The sequence below is a fragment of the Trichechus manatus genome, unplaced genomic scaffold, assembly GCF_000243295.1.
Source record: "Trichechus manatus latirostris isolate Lorelei unplaced genomic scaffold, TriManLat1.0 scaffold00240, whole genome shotgun sequence".
In the NCBI taxonomy this organism is placed as follows: Eukaryota; Metazoa; Chordata; class Mammalia; order Sirenia; family Trichechidae; genus Trichechus; species Trichechus manatus.
In genome coordinates, this window is record NW_004444176.1 from 2,642,682 (window position 1) to 2,665,366 (window position 22,685).

Sequence of the window (22,685 nt, forward strand, 5' to 3'; positions counted from 1 at the left end):
TTCAGGATTGCTGTTTTCTCTGTTTGGCTTAGTTTTTTGGATCTTTGCTGTGGAGGGACAGCATGGTGTTTCTGCCTAGAGTGCCATTTTGCCGGAACTCTCCTCAACTTTGAAAAGCACATCCTGACCTATCCCACTGTTTTTGTGAATGGCAACCCCACGTTCTGGAACCGAGTTGGTGAAGATCTGACTCTTTGAAATCTAGGAGGCTGTGGCTCCACCCTTTGAGATCCAGCAGGCCATGATTACACCCTTTAAGATCCCAGAGATTGTGGCCCTACCCTTTGAGACCTAAGTAGCTCTGCTTCCTGTGCTGTTTTGTCTCTTCAGCTTCTACTTCCTTGTTCCTTAGCTTCTCTGTCCCTTGGTCCCTTGGGCCTCTTTGGCCAGCTTGGATTCTGCCCTGCTCTGGCAAGTGTTCCAAAGCTCTTTAGCTCTACTGATAAGTGCCTGGAGGCACCCCATTCCACTATTAAACCTTAGCCAGAAGGCAGTCAGCTCTCTCCTCTGTGGGTTAGTCTTTGCACAGGTCTCATTGTTCTGCTGCTACCACAACTCCGCTGCTGCTTCTTGTGGTCTGCATCATCTCTGGTGTTACGGCTCTCCTTGCTTCCTTCTGAGCCCTCATCAGAATTGTCTTTGATGTCCATAATTCCAACAACAATCTCTTCAGGGCAATCTAGGCTTTTACTATTAGGCACTTTAAAACTCTTCCAGCCTCTACTTATTCAAGGTTTCAAAACCACTTCCACAATTTAGGTATCTGTTAGAGCAGCATCCCATGCTCCTGGTACAAAATTCTGTATTAGTTATCTAATGCTGCTATAACAGAAATACCACAAGTGGATGACTTTAACAAATGGGAGTTTATTCTCTCACAGTTTAGGAGGCCAGAAGTCTGAAATTAGGGTTCCATCTCCAGGGGAAAGCTTTCTCTCTCTGTCAGCTCTGGGGGAAGATCCTTGCTATCAATCTTCCCCTGGCCTAGGAGACTCTCAGTGGAGGGACCCTGGACCCAAAAGTCGTGCTCCATTCCTGGCTCTTCTTTCTTGGTGATAAGGCTTCCCTCTCTTGTCACCTTGATTCTCTCTTTTATATCTCAAAAGAGATTGATTCAAGATACAACATAATCCTATAGGTTGAGTCCTGCCTCATTAGCATAACTGCCTCTAATCCTGCCTCATTAACATCACAGAGGTTAGGATTTACAACACATAGGATAGTCACATTCGATCACAGAATGGTGGACAACCACATAATACTGGAAATCATGACCTAGCCAAGTTGATACACATTTTGGGTGGACACAGTTCAATCTATAACACTGTATATTCCATCTAGCAAGGTCTAGGTGTATAGTTGCCATTTACTGTTGAAAAAAAGCATTTCCAATGAGTAGGTCACTGGTCTTGGAAAATTCTATCTTGTGATCTCTGGCATCATTTCTATCATCAAGGCCATATTTTCCAACTACTGACCCTTCTTTGTTTCCGCATTTCTCATTTCAATTACCAGTAATTATCAATGCATCTTGATTGCATGTTGGCTCAATTTCAGACTGTAGAAGTTGGTAAAAATCTTCAATTTCTTCATCTTTAACAGGAGGCTAAAAGTCTAAATTCAAGGCACCAGCTCTAGGGGAAGACTGTCTTTACCCACTCTGGGGGAAAAGTCTTATCTCAGCTTCTGTAGCATTCTTCTCAGTGTTCCTTGAAGAGCTCCACATGGCATCTATCTTTCTCCCATTTGTGCTTGCTTGCTTCTGTGCCTAATCTGCTTCTTTTGTATCTTAGTTATCTAAGGCTGCTATAACAGAAATACCACAAGTAGGTGGCTTTAACAAAGAGAAATTTATTCTCTCACAGTCTGATAGGCTACAAGTCCAAATTTAGGGGGCCAGCTCCAGGGGAAGGCTTTCTCTCTCTGTTGGATCTGGAGGAATGTCCTTCATATAAATTTTCCCCTGGTCTAGGAACTTCTTTCTCCGCACAGGAACCTTGGGTCCAAAGGACGTGCTCTGCTCCTGGTGCTGCTTTCTTTGTAGTATGAGGTCCCTCGGTCTCTCTGACATTTTTATATCTCAAAAGAGACTGGTTCAAGACACAATCCAATCTTATAGATTGAGTCCTGTGTCATTAACATAATTGCCGCCTATCCCACCTCATTAACATCATACAGGTAGGATTTACAACACATAGGAAAATCACATCAGATGACAAAAAGGTAGATAATCACACAATACTGGTAATCGTGGCCTAGCCAAATTGATACACATATTTTTGGGGGACACAATTCAATCCATGACACTTGGAATCTCAAAAGGGTGATTGGTTTAAAACACAGTATATATTTAAATGACCTTGTTTACATAACAAAGAAAACCCTATTCCCAATTGGGATTGTATCCACAGGTATAGGAGTTAGGATTCCAACACATATTTTGGGGGTACATCATTTAATTCCTAACAGTGACAGAGCACCCTCAGTGACCACTGACCTTGGAGAAAGGGTAATGGAGAATCATAATGACTTCAGCCCCAGGAGATAAGACTAAAAATTAAAGTTCTAGGAGGGAAAAGACTCCTGGAGAGAACATAAAAAAATATGTGCAAATTCTGCCATGGTGGTCCATTAACTGGAGAAGCACATGAGCTTTTTTAACTGTGACTGGACACTAGCTGTCCCTGTCCCTGAACTTCTGATTAGAGCAATTCTTCCTCCCTCTGCAATGGAATGATTGACAAACCTCATATCAAGTTTAGAGGTGACCAGGCAAGGTCCTGGATAGTGGCAAACTTCCCTCTTTGGTTATATCACACATGGAATTGGAACTCAAAAGATCTTTTTTACTAGCAGTCGTTTCTTGTCTGAGGATGATAGAGCAAGTGTTGGTCTGGGTAGTGGGGGTTTTGGAGTGGAAAGGTGAGACTTAGAAGTGTCTAGACTGAATCATTGTTGTAATGTTTAACTGCAGCCTCAGAATGGCCAGGGGAGGGGACGCAGTTGGCACTAACAGAGGAGGATCTTAACAGCATTAGTCAGTCCATGTAACTAATTTGCTATTCTGCATATGTGTAAGAAAGGAGACCAGATTCTCCAAATCAGATCTCATCCAGACCTCTCCCACCATCTTGCTTCTATTGCAGGCACTTGAGAATGGGAAAGAGGAGGAGGAGGATACTGTCTATGTAATCTGACTGTAAGGGGCCCTAGTGGGGCAGTGGTTAAGTGCTCAGCTGCTAATCGAAAGGTTAAAGATGTAGCAATCTGCTTTCGTAAAGATTACAGCTTTGGCAGCATTATTCACAATAGCAAAAAAAACAACCTAGGTGCCCATCAACAGTTGAATGGATAAACAAACTATGGTATGTATATACAATGGAATACCACACAACAATAAAGAACGATGATGAATCTGCAAAACATCTCACAACATGGATGAATCTGGAGGGTATTAGGCTGAGTGAAATAAGTCAATCACAAAAGGACAAATTCTGTATGAGACCACTATTATAAAATCTCACAAAAAGGTTTACACAGAGAAAGAAACAATCTTTGATGTTTATGAGGGAGGGGAGGGCTAGGGAGGGAAAAACACCAACTAGACAATAGATAAGTGGTAACTTTGGTGAAGGGTAAGACAGTACACAATACTGGGGAAGTCAGCACCACTGGACCAAGGCAAGGTCGTGGAAGCTTCATAGACACATCCAAACTCCCTGAGGGACTAAATTACTGGGCTGAGAGCTGCAGACCATGGTCTCAGGGAACATCTAGCTCGACTGGCATAACTTAGTTTATAAAGAAAATGTTTTACATCTTACTTTGGTGAGTAGTGTCTGGTGTCTTAAAAGCTTGTGAGCAGCCATCTAAGATATTCCACTGATTCTACCCCATCTGGAGCAAGGGAGAATGAAGAAAATCAAAGATACAAGAGAAAGATTAGTCTATAGGACTAATGGACCACAACTACCATAGCCTTCACCAGACTGAGTCCAGCACAACTAGATGGTGCCTGGCTACCACCACCGACTGCTCTGACAGACGTCACAGTAGAAAGTCCCAGACAGAGCTGGAGAAAAGTGTAGAACAAAATTCTAACTCACAAAAAAAGACCAGACTTACTGGCCTGACAGAGACTGGAGAAACCCGAGAGTATGGACACTCTTTTAGCTCAGTACTGAAGTCACTCCTGAGGTTCACCCTTCCGCCAAAGATTAGACAGGCCCATAAAACAAAATGAGACTTAATGGGCACACCAGCCCAGGGGCAAGGACCAGAAGTCAGGAGGGAACAGGAAAACAGGTAATGGGGAACCCAAGGTTGAGAAGGTGAGAGTGTTGACACATTGTGGGGTTGGCAATCAATGTTACAAAACAAAATGTGTATTAATTGTTTAGTGAGAAACTGATTTGCTCTGTAAATCTTCATCTAAAAGTACAATTAAAAAAAAAAAACAGCCTTTGGAACCCTATGTGGCAGTTCTCCTCTGTCACATGGGGTAGCTATGAGTTGGAACTGACTTCAAGCCAACAGGTTTACTTTTTTATTTTTTGATAATCTGACACTCCTTCCTCTCTCTGGCCTGTTGGTTTCACCCAGCTTTGTTTTGCAGAGTAATGGCATGGCCTGTTAGGGCAAGAAGGAGCCCTGGTGGTACAGTGGTTAAGGGCTCGGCTGTTAACCGGCAGGTTGGCAGTTTGAACCCATTAACCGCTTCCTGGAAGAAAAATGTCGCAATCTGCTTCCAAAAAGATTATAGCCTTGCAAACTCTGTGGGCAGTTTTACTCTGTCCTATGGGGTTAATATGTGTTGAATTTGACTTGATGTCAACAGGCTTGGTTTTTTTCCTGTTGTATCAAAGGGCAGCCCTGTGTTTGGGAAACACGAGCTCACAAGGCATGCTGCCAGATCCCAAACTTGCAGAGCAGCTCCCTCAGCAAGGAATGCAGAGGGCTGGGCTACATTCCATTAGAGCTGACCTTCATCATTTTTCATCAGTTTAGTGCAAGGTCCACACTGCAATCCTCAGCTCAGCAATTCCCGGAGAAGATACACCAAAACGTGCTCTGTAAGACTCTGCTCAACTAACTGCATTAACTTGCACCTTCTAGAAGTCTGCTACTCTGCTCTTCATTTGTTCCTGGGGACATCTGTGAAGACTTGTGTTGAGACAGCTTTCCAGGTGAGGAACCATCTCAAAAACGGGTGATCATCACTTGTGACACTCCCTCTACTGAAGTGAGACAAATCAAAATGCTCTTATGGGCAGAATACACTGGCAGATATACCCAGGGCAAAGGAATCCCTTTAATTTAAAAAATATATATACTGACACCTACTCTTTGTTACATACTATAAAAAATTATTGGAGGTTTTTCTGCTCCAACTAATAAATGAATGTGGAGGGATTTGTGCACTTTCTGGAAGCAGGTGGATGTATGGAGGTAGAACTGCATCTTCAAGAAAGGTTGCTGCTCCAAGTAACATTTATTTAGCACTTACTGTATGGAGACACTGTGCAAGTATTACCTTATTTAATCCATCTGGTTACATTCTGGAGCCCTGGTGGCACAGTGGTTAAGAGTTTGAATCCACCAGCGGCTCCTTAGAAACCCTGTGAGGCAGTTCTTTGTCCTATAGGGTCTCTGTGAGTCAGAATCAACTTGATGGCAATGGGTTTTTGGTTTTTTGTTACACTCTAAGATCGCTAGCTTTTTCCCTGCAGGACTAGAAGGAAGTTGTCACACTTAAAGCCACCAGGGCTCCAGAATATAATCAGATGGATTAAATAAGGTAATACTTGCACAGTGTCTCCACACAGTAAGTGTTAAATAAATGTATTTGGACCAACAACCTTCCTTGAAAATGCAGTTCTGTCTCCATTCACCCATCTGCTTCCAGAAAGTGCACAAATCCTTCCACATTCATTTATCAGTTGGAGCTGAAAAACCTCCAATAATTTTTTTTTTTTTTTTTAGTTTAAGCAGATTGTACTCTTTTTTTATTTTTTAAATTTTTTAAAATTATACTTTAGGTGAAGGTTTGCAGAGCAAACAGTTTCTCATTAAACAGTCAGTATACATATTGTTTTATGACATTGATTAACAACCCCACGACATGTCAACACTCTCCCTTCTCGACCTTGGAGGACCTTTTTATTTTGGTGAAAATATACATAGCCAAAGATACACCATTTCAGAAATTTCTACATGTGCAATTCAGTGACATCGATTACATTCTTCCAGTTGTGCTGCTATTCTCACTATCCTTTTCCAAATTATTCCTTCACCATTATCTTCAACTCGTTGGCCCCTAGGCTTCCCATCAAACCTTTTGGGTTGCTGTTGTCAATTTGATCTCACATAGATAATTCTTTTTTTTTGTACCTTAGATGGAAGTTTGCAGAACAAATAGTTTCTCATTAAACAGTTAGTACACATATTGCCTTATGACAATGGTTAACAACCCCACGACATATCATCACTGTCCATTCTCAACCTTGGGTTCCCTATCACCAGCTTTCTTGTCCTCTCCTGCCTTCTAGTCTTTTCCAATAATTTTTTATAGTATGTAACAAAGAGTAGGTGTCAGCATATGTTTTTTAAAATTGAAGAGATTCCTTTGCCCTGGGTATATCTGCCAGGGTATGCTATGTCAATAAATAAAGACAAGAATACAGACCTGACTTATTGTCTATTTAAATCAGATAAAAAAAACAAATTGACAGTAAAGATTTCATCTATAATGCTACTACCACCACCTATTTATTTCTTATTTTTCTATGTTCTATTCTAAATTTATGCTTATGACATATATGACCTGCTTTATGTCTTACATTTTCTCACTTTATTTTAACACTCTCCCACATATCTATATGTAGAGGTATTATGTTAATGCCTTAGAGTTGCAGCATCCTGATGGATCATATTTTATATTAGCTTCCCTTTTGCTGGACATTGGGATTTTGTTCAGTCCTCTCTTATGTTTGTGTGGCTTTACCAAATTCTATCTAAATTTCTTTTATTTTCTTTGGATAAATTCCCACTTCTGGAACGGTCAAAGGTTCTGAAGTTCAATCACAAGGACGTTGCTCATTGCCCAGTGCTGGCAGCTCACAGTAAGTGCATCAGATTTCCTGGAGAATCTCAGTCTCCAAACACAGTGACTGTCCTTCTAACATCTGCAATCAGATGTTTACAGCCACTTGAGTGTTCCAAGAAAACATCTGACTGTTGAAAAATAAAAATCAGCACTATTTGTTGAAAAGATTATTCTTTCCCCAGTGACTTGCCTAGGTATCTTTGTTGAAAATCAACTGACCATAAATGAGCAGTCTATTTCTCAACTATTCCATTCCATTGATCTATTTGTCTTCCATTCAAGAGACCCAAGTTTGATTCCCAATAAATGCACCTCAAGCACAGCCACCACCCATTTGTCATTGGAGGGCTGTGTGCATGATGCTAAACAGGTTTCAGTAGAGCTTCCAGACTAGGACAGGTTAGGAAGAATGGCCCAGTGATCTACTGAAAAAATCAGCCAAGGAAAACCCTATGGATCACAATGGTCTGATCCTGTTGTGTACCTGGGGTTGCCATGAACCAGGGCTTACTCCATGGCAGCTAACAACAGCGTGCCAATACCACTCTGTCTTGATTACTGTAGCCTAATAGTGAGTCTTGAAAACACACAAATTTTAGAATTAGCTTGCCAATTTCAATAAATAAAACCTAGGGCATTTTGTGATTAATTTAAATCTATAGATCAATTTGAGGTGCAGTGACACCTTAATAATATTGAGTCTTCTGATTTATTTTTTCTCTGTGTAACATTATGGATAGTTGCAATTAGTATGTCATTAAGTTCACCAATGTTTTTCTTCTGCAATGTCTAATCTCCTGGTAGTCGCATCCAGTATGTTTTTCATTTTAGGTATTGTATTTTTTTATTTCTATAAACTCCATCTTCGGTTTTTTAAAAATATATATATCTTTCATTTTTCTCCTCATGATCCTGTTTTCCTCTATCTTCTTAAACATAAAGAGCAAAATTATTATAGCTATTTAATATCTTTAGGAGCCCTGGTGGTGCAGCAGTTAAGCAGCTTGGTTGCTAACTGAAAGGTTGGTGGTTCAAACCCTCCTGCCATTCCATGGGAGAAAGATGTGCCAGTCTGCTTCCATAAAGATTACAGCCTTGGAAATCCTACGGGGCGGCTCTACTCTGTCCTATAGGGTTGCTATGAGTCAGAATCGACTCAACGACAATGGGTGTTTAATGTCCAAATATCTAATATCTGTGGGTCTATTTTCACTGATTGATTTTTTTTTCTCCTGGGTCATTTTTCCTCTTCTTCACATATCTAGGTTTTTTTTTTTTTGTTTGTTTTTTATTGGATGCTACACTATGTGAATTTTTATGCATGGTTAGTTGATGCTGTTTATTGTACTTATTTACAGAGTGTTGAATTTTGTTCTGGTGCACAGTTAAGTGACTTGGAATCAGTTGGATCATTTCAAGATTTGCTTTTAAGTGTTGTTAGGGTGGATCTAGAACAGCCTTTAGACAAGGCCCTATTTATTCCTCCTGCTAAGGCAATACCCTTTTGAGCACCCTACCTGATGCCCCTTGTAAATATTATGAGATCTTTCCATTCTGGCCTGTTGGAACACAAACTATTTCCAGTCTTGTGTGAGCTATGGGAATTTTTCTACCTACTCATTCCAGTGGTTCTTTCCCGGGGCTAAGGTGGTTTTCTCTTATGCATGCACAGACCACGTATTTAGCCAAATATTCCAGCGGACCCTTCTTCCCCATAGACCTGGAGACTTTCCTTTCTCTCTCTTTCTCTTTCTTTCTTTCTTTCTCCAGCTCCCTCTTCTCCAGTTCTCTGCCCCATAAATTTTAATTTGGCCTCCTCAAACTCCAGTATCTATATCCTCAAATCAGCGAGACCCCTGGGCTCTGACTGGGTTCCTTCTCCCTGAACTGCAGCCTGGAAACTGCCTTGAGACAATACCAGTAAACCGGTTGCCGTTGAGTTGACCCAACTCATGGCGACCTCATGTGTGTCAGAGTAGAACTGTGCTCAGGGTTTTCAATGGCCGATTTTTCAGAAGTAGATTACCAGGTTTGTCTTCTGAGCCTTCAGATGATAAGCTGATGTAATCATAGGGCTCATCTTTTTGTTTCAATTTTTTCAAGGATCATAATTTTGCACTGCCTGATAGCCAACATCTGCAAATAGTTGTTCCATCTATTTTCTTTGTTTTTGTCATTATTTCAGGTGGGAGAGGAAATCGAGGTCCTTTTACTTCATCTTGGCAGAAACAGTTCTCCCTGCTGTTCTAAAATCTCAAAGTCAAACATTTGTCAAAACACAGAGTGAATTCTAATGTAAGCTATAGGCTTTTAGTTAATAACATTGCGTCCATATTGGCTGTAACACAGGTAACAAATGTACCACAGGAATGCATGATGCTAATAGGAGAAACTGCATCCGGGGGAGAGGGGATACATAGTAACTCTCCGTACTTTCTGTACAATTTTCTGAAAGTTAAAACTGCTCTAAAAAATAAAGTCTATAAAAAAAAGTCACAAAGTTACTCAGTTCAGGCCTGGAGGGTGGCATCTCATACTGCCTTCTCTTCAAAGGCCAGTTTTAACACAATGTCCTCTCTAAATACTTCCTCAGTGTCTCCACTTAGAAGTAACTTCTTCCTCCTCCAAGTATCACAGCTTCTAAAGAAAGCACTGTGACATAGTCACTTTTCTACCGTTTTTGTGTAGTTAAATGTTATGAGCCAGTTGTTTTGGTGATCACAATTTGATGCAATGAATCAAATGCGTAAAACTGCTGTGTTTATACTACCTAGTAATTTGCTGGTGCAAACTGTTAACACACTCAGCTGCTAACCAAAAGGTTGGAGGTTACAATCAACCCAGAAGTACCTCGAAAGAAAGTCCTGGTGGCCTACTTCCGAGAAATCGGCCACTGAAAACTCTATGGAGTGCAGTTCTACTCTGACAAACATGGGGTTACCATGAGCTGGAATCGACTCAGCAGCAATTGGTTAGTAATTTCTTTGATACATATCACAGATCCATGGGTGAGGATTAAAGATAAAGTCTCAGGCTCAAAAATAGGGTGAGACTCAGTGACAGGCTGAGAGCACCAGTTTGGAATATGACTTGCTAATAAGAAAATGTTAATTTTTTATATTTTAGGCCATGTCAAAATGTCCTACATTAAAATGGCTGCTCTAGAACATCGTGCACTTTCACCATGTCCTATAAATGACTTAGTTGTTTCTACCAGATATCACAGTTAGTAGTAGCCAGGTTTTATATCTCTTACTAACAATAAGTTCATAGAGGACAGGGGCCATGTCTTTAATGTGTTATTGTATGCCCAAAACCCCTAGCACAGGAAGTTTCTCAGAGTAACAACTCAAAATATTTATTGAATAAATAAATAGATAAGTGGATGGATAAGTGGATGGATGGATGGATGACTGCTCCGTTTTCCAACTGATTCACAGAAGTCTACTTAACTTTTAATGAATCAGGATAGGAAGAATTCAGGTGGTCACCATCACAAATGAAATCTCCCAATAATAACAACATTACTTACAAGAGTTAGTGCATATTGAGTACTACTCCGTGCCAGACATTCTACTAAGGGTTAGGATGCATTCTGTCGTTGACTTGGAGCCAGATGCATGAATCATTCCTTTAACCCTTTGAAATAAGTAGTATTATTCTCATCCCCATTTAATAAATGAGGAAATTGAAGTACTTTAAGGCTAAGTAACTTGAACAAAATCAAAGAGCTACTAAGTGCTACAGCCATGACATGTGCTCAGTCTGACTCCAGTCTCTATGCTACACTGTATGTAAAGAAAATCTTGAAGTGATTAAGCAAACTTGCTGAAGATCACACAGCTAAGAAGTGGAAGAGGTAGGATTTGATCTCAGGTCTGCCTGAGGTCAAGTCCAGACTTCATCACTAGAATCGACTGCTCTTAGTTTTTATCTAACGGAAATTACTCAATCATATTTCATTCTTTGCTTAGACTTCCAAAAAGCTCAGAGTCAAATTTTAACCCTCTTCTCATCAAAGCATAAAATGGTATTAGATGCAATCTAAACATCAGACTGTTTTCATATTGTTTTCCTACAGTTTCCTATTGCCTTGCTTTCCTCGTATGGTTTTCTTTTTTTTTGGTAAATTAGGGTGTACTACGTGCATTTCTGAAGTGCACAGGACATATTAGAGCCTTTTTTAATGAGTTGGAGGAGTAATTAATTAACACAGAGTTTATAATATAAACTTGACCTCTGGCTTTTGAGAGCTGGATTCCACTGGAAATAACTCATTGCCGTGGAGTCAAATTTCAACACATAGTGACACCATAGGACAGAGTAGAACTGCTCCATAGGGTTTTCAAGGCTGTAAATCTTTACAGAAGCCGACTGCTGCATCTTTCTCCCATGGACCGGCTGGTGGGTTCGAACCACTGACCTTTCAGTTAGCAGCCAAACACTTAGCCACTGTGCCACCATAGGAAATAAAACCAAAAAACTAAACCCATTGCTGTAGAGTCGATTCTGACTCATAGCGACCCTATAGAAGGAAGGAATAAGAAGGGGTGAATACAGAGGAACAAAGGAAAGTGAAGGAGGGAGAGGAAAAAAGGAGAATATTCTATCCCTGAGCATATATTCCAGTACCATCTCATGCCACAACTCCAAATGTAAAGATACATCCGATTCCTTCAATGTAAAAGAAAAGCAAGTCAATGAACTAATTTGAATCACAGTGTGGTTGTCCGCTCTCAAAGACGTTAAGAAGAGAGGAGAAGAAAAAGAAGGAAGAAGAGTGTAGTAGTAATAAAATAACGTGTTCAGTGCTTACTACATGTCAGGCATTCTTCTAAACACTTTGCACGTATTAACTCATTTAAGCCTCACAAAAATTCTGAGTTAGACGGTGCTATTATCCCATCTACTTGTGAGTTAACCTAGACACAGAAGCTAAATAACTTTCCCAAGATTCCAACCAACCAACCAACCAGCTGTCATCGAGTCGACTCTGATTCATGGTGAGCCCAGGTGTGTCAGAGTAGAACTGTGCTCCATAGGGTTTTCAATGGCTCAGTTTTCAGAAGTAGATCACCAGGACTTTCTTCTGTGATGTCTCTGGATGGACTCAAGCTTCTAACCTTTGTTAAGCAAACTTTGTTAATTGTTTGCACTACCCAGGGACTCGTTCCCAAGATTACATATCTTGTTATTGGTGGAATCAGCAGAGACACTGATAACAACTTAATTTCAAAAGATTCTACACATATTTAAAAATATGCGTGCTAATCTAAAAGTGAAACTAATGGCTAGAATTAATTGAAATGTAAGAAAGGGAAATTTGGACAAAGTTCCCTGTGCGCTCTGCCGGTCTTGTTTTACTTGGAGCTGGTGTGGACTTTAGTGACGTTTGCGACAGTGAAGAGAATCTGAAGATCTGGCTGTTAGCATAGAACTTGTACTCTTGTTTCTCAGCCTCCTCCAGCTTTTCTCATTCCTCACTGTTTCCTGGTCTTCTCTCCAGGCTGAAGTGTCCTTCACAATGCTGTCAATGCAAGGAGCCCAGATGCTGCAGAAGCTTGAGAATTCCTTGAGGAAAAGCCTTCCTGCATCCTTAAAGGTGAGAATGGCACATTCTAAAGGGAGCAAGAAATGGCAACTTCCTCTGAAAGAAGAGGAAAAGATACTAACATTTATTGAACACCTGTTCTGTGCCGGGCATTATCTCATGTTCCTTCTCACTTAATTTTCATTACCTTTCTACAAGATAAGGAGCTCTGGTGGTGTGGTGGTTAAGTGCTCGGCTGCTAACTGAAGGTTGGTGGTTTGAATCCACCAGCCACTCTGCAGGAGAAAAATGCGGCAGTCTGCGTCCATAAAGGTTTACAGCCTTGGAAACCCTATGGGGCAGTTCTACTCTGTCCTATCGGATTGCTATGAGTTGGAACCAACTTGAGGGCAATGGGTTTGGTTTTTTTTTCTCTACAATATATTTACTATTATGTCCGGGTCACAGATGAAAAAAGGGAGGCTCAGTTAGATAATTTGCCCAATATCACACAAATAGTGAACTGCAATGGTATGTTGTAAACGTAGGTATGTCTGAGACCAAACACTGCTTTTTGTTTGAGCTGGTTCAAAAATCATCCCATTGTTTCCTTTTCCCAAGAAACATTTCATAACAGTATTTGCCCAGAGTTCTCCAAAGTTTACTGAGATTACATATTAATGTTTAATGTGCTCAACCCAAAGAATACTTGCCAAGTGAGAGATTAGCTATCATGAGTCTTCCTGGAACATGGTCATAGGTCAAATTACGTTTATCAAGCCTCAAAATATTGTGATTTACAAATAAGTCAATTAAGGAGTCTCAGAATTTTTAAGTATGGCCCTTTTCATTGCAATGTTATATTTGCAAAGGGAGTGAATCCATGCACATGTGTGTGTGTGTGTGTGTGCGTGGATGTGTGTGTGTGTGTGGATGTTACCATTTAAGTACAGCAGAACTGGGGATCAGTTCATTTGAAGCTTCTTTGGCTAAAGAAAATAGATGACTTTTCACAGCCAACTAGCTCCAGGTCCAAGTGTCATAGTAGTATAGGAATAGTGATAGTGCTGGCAGGGTCTTTTCATGGATCACCTCTGTGCCCCAGTGGAAATCTAGAATATTTGTATGCTAGGTACTTTTAACGGAGGTATAACCTAGAACTCACTGTTACTTAATACTTACTTCTGGAATGGCTGAGAGAAAGCCCATTCATTCTTCTAAGTATTGGATATTTAAATAGATTTTATCACATGCGCCAGCTCCAGTAGATTCAATTTAGAGTAGATACCTGAATCACCGAGAAGCCTGGGTGGTGTGAGCAGTTTGCAATCGACTGCTAACCTAAAGGTTGACGGTTTGAACCCACCCAGCAGCTCCTCAGAAGAAAGGCCTGTTGAACTGTTTCTGTAAAGTATATAACCAAGAAAATCCTGTGGAGTAGTTACTCTGTAAAACATGGGGCCTGCATGAGTTGGGGGACAACTCAACAGCAGCTAACAAACAACCTCAACATCTGAATCACTATGTTTTGAGTTAAGCAGAAAAAAAAAAAAAAGAGTTTTAATTAATTAGGTTATGGGAATAGGAAAAAGGAACAGTTCCACATATTAAAGATAGTGTAAATAAATTTTACAGGCCCAAATACAACTGTGTAAAAAGGTAACGTCTATATTTTACCCATACCATAAAAATAAAAAAAAAACAAACCCGCTGCCATCGAGTTGATTTAACTCATAACTACCCTATAGGACAGAGTACAACTGCCCCCTAGGAGCAGCTGGTGAATTCGAACTGCCGACCTTTTGGTTAGCAGTCATAGCTCTTAATCACTGTGTCACCTGTACTGAATTTCTCGATCAAGCCTCCACTCGTGGCTGGAAATACCATAAATTCAGATAAATTCAGTAAGTTTATAAGGTCTTCTCCCTTCTCTTTCTCCCTGGTCTAATATCAACAGTTCACGTGGGATGGGGAGTGGCAAGAGGGATGGATACAGGCGTAGTTCTTGGTCACCATTTGTCGATGGTGGCAGCCATTGAAGTGTACACCATCTTACTTGGTCTTTGGTCATTGGCACACTTCCGTGCTGGCGTCTGCTGAGGCTTCGTGTTCACACCTGTCATGAGGTCCATGCTGTTGTCCACTGCTGTATTCCCCAACCCAAAACCGTAAGAACACTTAGTGTCCAGAGGCACTCTCTCACTCTCGCTCTCTCCCATCTTGATGACCCTCTTGAGGGTAGAGATGCTTAAACTGATCCTTGAAAAGATTTAACAGCCTGTCCTATATGGCAGGGTGGGGATCCAAGGATGGACCCAAGCTATAAGACCCCAAAGCCTACGCTCTTGAGCACTAGGTGGTAGCCTCCTCTTGCTGATGGGAGTTCATTTAACCTTTCCAGATGGTAATGTGGAAATAAGTGTTAAAAAGTTTTAAATATGCACATTACCTTTGGATCAGCGATTACTCCTCTAGATTTCCTAAGAAAATATTAGGTACCTATGCAAAGATTTTTGTGCAAGCATGTTCTATAAGGAATAATTTGTTGAATCGAAAAGTTGGCAACAATTGAAATGCCCATCAATAGGCAAACAAATAGATGAACTGTGTGATACATCCATATAGTGGGATCCTATGGAGCCCTGGTGGCTCAGAGGTTAAGAGCTTTGGCTGCTAACCAAAAGGTCAGAAGTTGGAATCCACCAGCTGCTCCTTGGAAACCTTATGGGGCAGTTCTGCTCTGTCCTATAGGGTGGCTATGAGTCGGAATCCACTAGACAGCAATTGGTGTGTTTGTTTGTTTTTTGGCCTTATGAAGCCTTTAGAAAATAATGGAAAGTGTTTGCATATATTAACATGGAAATGTGCCCACAGTGTGTTCATTGGGGGAAAAAATCAGATTGCAAAACAGAATATATCAGGTAATTTTGTTTTTGTAAAATTGTGTCTCTCCATGCATTTGAATAAAGTCCTTAAAAAAATCATATTAAAATATCAATAAAGAGTAGTGCTTTTTAAATCATTATTTTTATTTGTGTGAATATTTCACTTTATGTATAATTCTTATAATTTGATGGGGAAAAAGTTTTTTTTGTTTGGGGTAAAAATGTAGTCCATAAAGATGATTTGATCTAGATGCCATTTGGTCCCTTTCTACCACACGTTTTCATGATTTCATATAAATAATCATTGTTCTGATCAAACACAAGGCACTTCGCCATCCCATCCTAACACGCCAACCCTCCTACTTTCTTGGGATACTGCAGGTTTATGGCACTGTCTTCCATATCAACCAGGGAAACCCGTTCAAGTTAAAGGCCCTAGTGGACAAGTGGCCAGATTTTAATACCGTGGTTGTCCGCCCTGAGGAACAGGTAAGGTACCAGATGTGGAATGAATATGCTTCTATGTCGCTGTTTGCTGTGTGTCTATCATGTGACTGGCAATATGGTAGACCCTGGGGGTACAGAAATGAACCATGGTGATAGGGAACAAGTCCGTGTCCTCAAGAAGTTCATACCCTGGAGGAGAAGATAAACAAATAAATAACAACACAGTGTGAGATATGCACGAACAGAAGATGTACAAGGTATAAAACTAGTCCAGGCAAAAGCTGATTATGTGGTGGTGGTTACGGGAGAGGGTTTGTGTCTTAGTCATCTAGTGCTGCTATAACAGAAATACCACGAGTGGATGGCTTTAACAAAGAGAAATTTATTTTTTCACTGTAAAGTAGGCTGAAAGTCCAAATTCAGGGCGTCAGCTCCAGGGGAAGGCATTCTCTCTCTGTCAGCCTTCTCATCAGTGCTCCCCCAGACTAGGAGCTTCTCTGCTCAGGAACCTTGGCTCCAAAGGATGCGCTCTGCTCCCAGTGCTTTTTTTCTTGGTAGTATGAGGTCCTTCGTCTCTCTGCTCACTTCTCTGTTTTATATCTCAAGAGATTGCCTCAGGACACAATCCAGTCTTGTAAGTTGAGTCCTGCCTTACTAACACAACTGCCACCCATCCTCCCTCATTAACATCATAGAGGCAGGATTTACAACATATAAGAAAATCACACAATACCAGGAATCATGGACCAACCAAATTGACACATACATTTTAGGGGAACATAATTCAATACATGATAGTTAGAGACATCGTTTGCTGGAGGTTTCACCTGAACTTGATTTTGTAAATAAATATATTTTTGTCAGACTGAGAAGGAAAAGAGCATTCTAACCAGAGACAGTAGAAAGCAGACAGGAAGGTGAGCACAGTGAGCTAGGGGAACAATAAAGAGCAAAATTATAATGCTAGAATTTCCATATACGTTTTGGGCAAAGGTTTTTAAAAAGTAGTGGAGCTAAATTGTTAATACATTTCAAAGACAAAAATTCTTAAATTTATTTTAAAACATCAAATGAAAATATAAATTTATAAAAATATTAATGTGATGCCTCTACTACAAGCAAAATGATATTTAAAAATCACTAAAATAATGCATAAAATGAAGAATTTTACATTAATAAGAAAACTTAGAAAGAAATAATATTATTTGTTCTTTTATTTTAAATGTGATCTTACAGAAGAAAACGTATCAGTGGTATCACTACTGACTTGTGAATGTATTTTTTGTGCAACATTTTCCAACTACATTGCTTCTATACTAATTGGGGTAAGATTTTTCTCTGCCTCCTTCCTCCAAATAATGTCATCTGTTACTCAGTAATTTGAGGGGATCATTCTGAGTAAGTGGTTTGTTTGTTTTTCTGGAATGACAATTTATCTATGTTATTTTTTTAGGAAAGCTTTTCAAATCGGTCTTCATTTTCTTTGGTTTCATTATGTACTGATATAGATTTTAATGCATATTTGCCTGTATCACATTTAACATTGTCGTGTTCATCATCTGTGTGTTCTGCAAGAATCTGAACTATAGTAAAATTCATTCTTGCAACAGAAGTCTTCCCTTGTCAGTTGCTTTTATCATCTTCCTGTAGAGGATTATGGAGCGATAGCAGAGTGCTTTCTAAATGGTTATGTTTTTGATCTGAAATTTTAATGTAATATATGTGTAGAGAACAATATTTTGCTGCAATTTTCCATTATAAAATTTTTTATTGTGCTTTAGATGAAGGTTTACAGAGCAAATTAGTTTCTAATTAAGCAATTAATACACATTGTTTTGTGACATTGGTTGCCAACCCCACGACGTATCAACACTCTCCCCTTCTCCACCTTGCGTTCCCCATTACCAGCTTTCCTGTGCCCTCCTGCCTTTTCGTCTTTGCCCCTGGGCTGGTGTACCCATTTAGTCTCGTTTTGTTTTATGGGCCTGTCTAATCTCGCTGAAGGGTGAACCTCAGGTCAGTACTGAGTCAAAAGGGGTGTCCGGGGGCCATACTCTCAGGGTTCCTCCAGTCTCTGTCAGATCAGTAAATCTGGTCTTTTGTGAGTTAGAATTTTGTTCTACATTTTTCTCCAGCTCTGTCCAGGGCCCTCTATTGTGATCCCTGTCAGAGCAGTCAGTGGTGGTAGCCAGGCACCATTTAGCTGTGCTGGACTCAGTCTGGTGGAGGTTGTGGTAGCTGTGGTCCATTAGTCCTTTGGACTAATGTTTTCCCTTGTGTCTTTGGTTTTCTTCATTCCCGCTTGCTCCAGACAGGATGGGACCAGCAGGGTATCTTAGACGGCCACTCACAGGCTTTTAAGACCCCAGACGCTACTTACCAAAGCAGAATGTAGAACATTTGCTTTATAAACTATGTTATGTCAATTGAGCTAGATGTCCACCGAGATCCACCATAAATGTAATACTTGAATCTCTGATCTTGATCTCATGATTTAAGTGATTCAGAAATAATGGTAATGCACCCGTAAAAATATCAATATTTCAGTACTTAAAAATTATCCTAATGTAGTGAAATTCCAAAACCCAGCATTCAATTGTAAAATAGAAAGAATTTGATTTATCCCCCTTTTCCCAATGCAAACAGGCGATGACAGATGACCTTGATCACTACACCAATACTTACCAAATCTACTCCAAGGATCCCAAGAACTGTCTGGAATTCCTCGGCTTACCAGAAGTCATCAATTGGAAACAACATTTGCAGATCCAAAGTAAGAGGACTGGGATGTGTGCTGACTCACTTCTTTGTGCTGAGCAAAGCCCTCATATGACTTAAACCTCAAGTTCCAGACACTCAGTCTGCTGTCCATTTTTTTTAACTCAACTGAAACTGTATCTATAAAAGAAAAGAAAAAAAAAAAAAAAAACCCTCAAAGCTAGTAGAGAATAGGTTTCATATACCAGTTGCCATCAAGCCAACTGCAACTCAAGGCAACCCCATGTGTGTCGGAGTAGAACTGTGCTCCATGAGATTTTCAATGGCTGATTTTTTGGAAGGAGATTGTCAGGTCTTTCTTCTGAGGCACTTCTGGTTGGATTCGAACCTCAAACCTTTTGGTTAACAGCTGAGTGTGTTAACCATTTGCACCACCCAGGGACTCCAAGTTTCATATAGGGAACCATAATATAATTTCTTGGTGCCAATGACCTATGATATATTTTGCAAAGATAGCCAGGATCCCTGACAGTGATTAGTTGTGAGAGCAGAGTTTCCATCTGGCCTTCTCTTCCTGGAAAAATAATGAGAGTTCATTGCACCACAGGGCACTCTTCTAGTCACCAAAGACAACTGTCACAGTTATGAGCATGCTCTCTGTAGTCAGACTGCCTAGGATGGCATCCTTATTCTTTCTGTTCCTTGCTGTGTGATCTTAGCCAAGTGATTTACCCTCTCTGAGATTAGTGTTCTTCATATATAAAAGTGAGGATAATAATAGTACCTAAAACATGTTGGCTTGTTGTTGTGTGCCGTCAAGTTGATTCCGACTCATAGTGGCCCCATGTGACGGAGTAGAACTGTCTCATAGGGTTCCTAGGCTGTAATCCTTAAGGAAACAGATCACCAGGTCTTTCTCCTGTGGAGCTGCTGAGTGGGAGAACGGCCAACATTTCAGTTAGCAGCCAAGGGCTTAATCATTGTGCCACCAAGGCTTCTTACCTAAAACATAGGGGCAATGAAAAGCCGAAATAATAATTTATTTATTTTTTGTTGTTGTTGAGAATATACACAGCAGAACATACACCAATTCAACAATTTCTACATGAATCAATTCGGTGACATTGATTACATTCTTTGAGTTGTGCAACTACTCTCACCCTCTTTTTCCGAGTCATTCTTCCCCATTAACATAAACTCACTGCCCCCTAAGTTTCCTATCTGATCTTTTGAGTTGCTGTTGTCAATTTGATCCCATATAGATAGATCTTAAGAGAGCACAAGGCAGATAGTCTTTACTAGTTAAGCTAAACTATTGTTTGGTTTTAAGAAGGCTTCAGTGAAATGAAATCTTGAATAGGAAGAGCTTAGCACAATACTTGGATATATCAGTTAGCTTTTGCTGCATAGAAAAACCACCCTAAAGTTAAATCAACAGTCACTGATTAGCTCATAATTCTGTGAATCAGCGATTTGGCTGGGCTTTGCAAGGCAGGTTTTCCTTCGTTTAGTCATTCAGTTGTGGTCAGGTGGTGGGTGGACTATGGGCTGGTTGCTATAGTGTGATCTCACTCATGTCTGAATGATGGTTCTGGCTGTCAGTTAGTGGCAGTTGTTGTCTGTGGTGACAAGGTGATGAGGCCATGTGGAGGCTAGTATATGTATGCTGTCAGGTAGCCTGGTGTAGGCCTACTCGTATGATGTTAGTTTCAGGGTAACCTAGAGCAGAAAAGAGAGGGAAAACTCCAACATGCAAGCACTTTTAAGCCTCTCCAAACACCGATTTACTTTTGTCCCATTGATGAAAGGAAGTCACATGACCACAGTAAGCCTCAGCGCATTAGGGGACTATCCTAGGGAATGGATATCAGTAGGTTTGGACAAATCATGGGCTATTACTGCAACAATTTGCCATTCTGAGGACACAGTAAGTGCTCAGAGATGTTGGCTACTATTTTTTATAACTCACCTCTTTTAATTACCAAAACTGCATGGTTATGCAGACTGGAAAACTTGGTTCTTGTCTTGGTACTGCCATTAATGTCATGACCATGGCCGAATCAATCCCTGGGCATGTCTTCACTTGTGTAAAACAGGGAAAGTTGCCCAAATACTTAATACATGGTACTAAGGTCACACAGCATCAGCACCAACCCCAGAACGAAGGTTTTCTGAATCTAAATCCCAGACATTTCTTATTCCGCTGGAGAGCTTCTCCCTGGAATGTACTTAAGCAATTAACATCTTTCCTTCTAATCCCATCTAGGTTCACATGCCAGCCTGAATGAGGTGATACAAAACCTTGCAGCCATTAAATCCTTCAAGGCCAAGCAAACAGAATGCATCCTCTATATGGCGCCTGAGACAGCAAGGAAACTGGCTCCTTCCTTACTGGATACAAAGAATTTATCACCCACGGGTGGCAGACCCAAGGCCATGTGAGTGTGATGAAAGCTACTCTGCACTGTACATTCTTCTTACCACTAAAGTAGCCTCCCAACTTCTTTCCTAGCATTCTACTTCAAGGCTATCAAATCAGTCCCGTCTACCTCTTCAATCTGTCTTGTCCTTCCTGCTCACTCCTTCCAACAACACTAGCCTTCTTTCTGTTCCTCTATTATCACATGCTCATCCATACTCCTGGGAGCCCTGGTGGTACAGTGGTTAAGAGATATGGCTGTTAACCAAAAGGTCGGCAGTTCGAATCCACCAGCCACTCCTTGGAAACCCTATGGGGCAGCTCTACTCTGTCCTGTAGTGTTGCAGGACTTCAGATTTGCTATTTCCTCGGCCTATTCTGTCTCTCAAGATGATCGAGGTAAGATTAAATGTAAAGTTTCATAAAACTTGTTGCCGTCAAGTGGATTTCGACTCATGGCGACCCCATGTGTTACAGAGTAGAACTGTACTCCATAGGGTTTTCTTGGCTGTAATCTTTACAAAAGCAGATCACTAGGCCTTTCTTCTGTGGTGCCCTTGAGTGGGTTTTAATTGCCAGTCTTCAGGTTAATAGTCAAAACTGTTTGTCACCCAGGGACCATAAACTTCATGTTGTTGTTGTTGTTTGCCCCTGGGCCGATTCTGACTCATAGCGACCTCATGTGACAGAGCAGAACTGCCCCAGAGGGTTTTCTTGGCTGTAATCTTTATGGAAGCAGATCACCAAGTCTTTTTCTCACAGAGCTGTTGGGTGAGTTCGAATCGCCAATAGTTTGGTTAACAGCTGCACCACCAGAGCTACTTATAAAACTTCATATTCATGAGCTTTTCTTTTCTCTTGGTCTCTCCACAGCAACCAAGAGCTGTTTAAACTCTCATCCTTGGATGTCACCCATGCTGCCTTAGTGAATCAATTTTGGTTGTTCGGTGGCAACGAGAGGAGCCAGAGACATATTGAACGCTGTATCCGGGCCTTCCCCTCCTATTGTCTGCTGGGGCCTGAGGGGAACCCTGTGTCCTGGGGCTTGATGGATCAGACTGGAGAGATAAGGATGGCAGGTACTTTGCCTGAGTACCGGGAACAAGGCCTTGTCTCCCATGTTGTTTATTCCCAAACCCAGGATCTGGACAAACTTGGCTTCCCCATCTATTCTCACACAGACAAGAGCAACAAAGCTATGCAAAATATGAGTCACACTCTGAACCATATCACCATGCCCTGTACCTGGAACCAGTGGAACTGTGTTCCTCTGTGATGCTCGACCTGAACACAGAAAATGTTGGGGTGGGGGGCTGGGCATGTGGATGGAGGAGTGGATGGGTGGATGGAGAGAAAGAATAAATTGTAACCACTGGTAAAGGAGTAAGTACTGTTTGGGCTCTGAGGAAGCAGAAATACATGGTTAACAAAATAGCCACGGTCACTGCCCTCAAAGAGCTCATGGACTTCCATTTGGTTCCTCAGCACATAGCAGGCTCAGACATTCCTTCAGTGGCATCCACATTTTTTTAGTTTCCCACATTTCCAGGATTGCTGTAACACTTTTTCATCAGTAGCATC

At 40.8% G+C, this 22,685-nt stretch overlaps 1 protein-coding gene across 1 annotated transcript; it reads left to right on the forward strand.

The window, feature by feature from the left end:
- The first annotated feature begins 9,341 nt into the window (after positions 1–9,341).
- GLYAT (glycine-N-acyltransferase) lies at positions 9,342–22,380 on the forward strand. Its single transcript, XM_004389299.2, has 6 exons — positions 9,342–9,400; positions 12,612–12,707; positions 15,902–16,009; positions 18,614–18,740; positions 20,952–21,123; positions 21,978–22,380. The coding sequence occupies exons 2-6, from the start codon at positions 12,630–12,632 to the stop codon at positions 22,378–22,380; spliced, it is 888 nt and encodes a 295-aa protein (XP_004389356.1). The 5' UTR covers positions 9,342–9,400; positions 12,612–12,629.
- Positions 22,381–22,685: the final 305 nt, after the last annotated feature.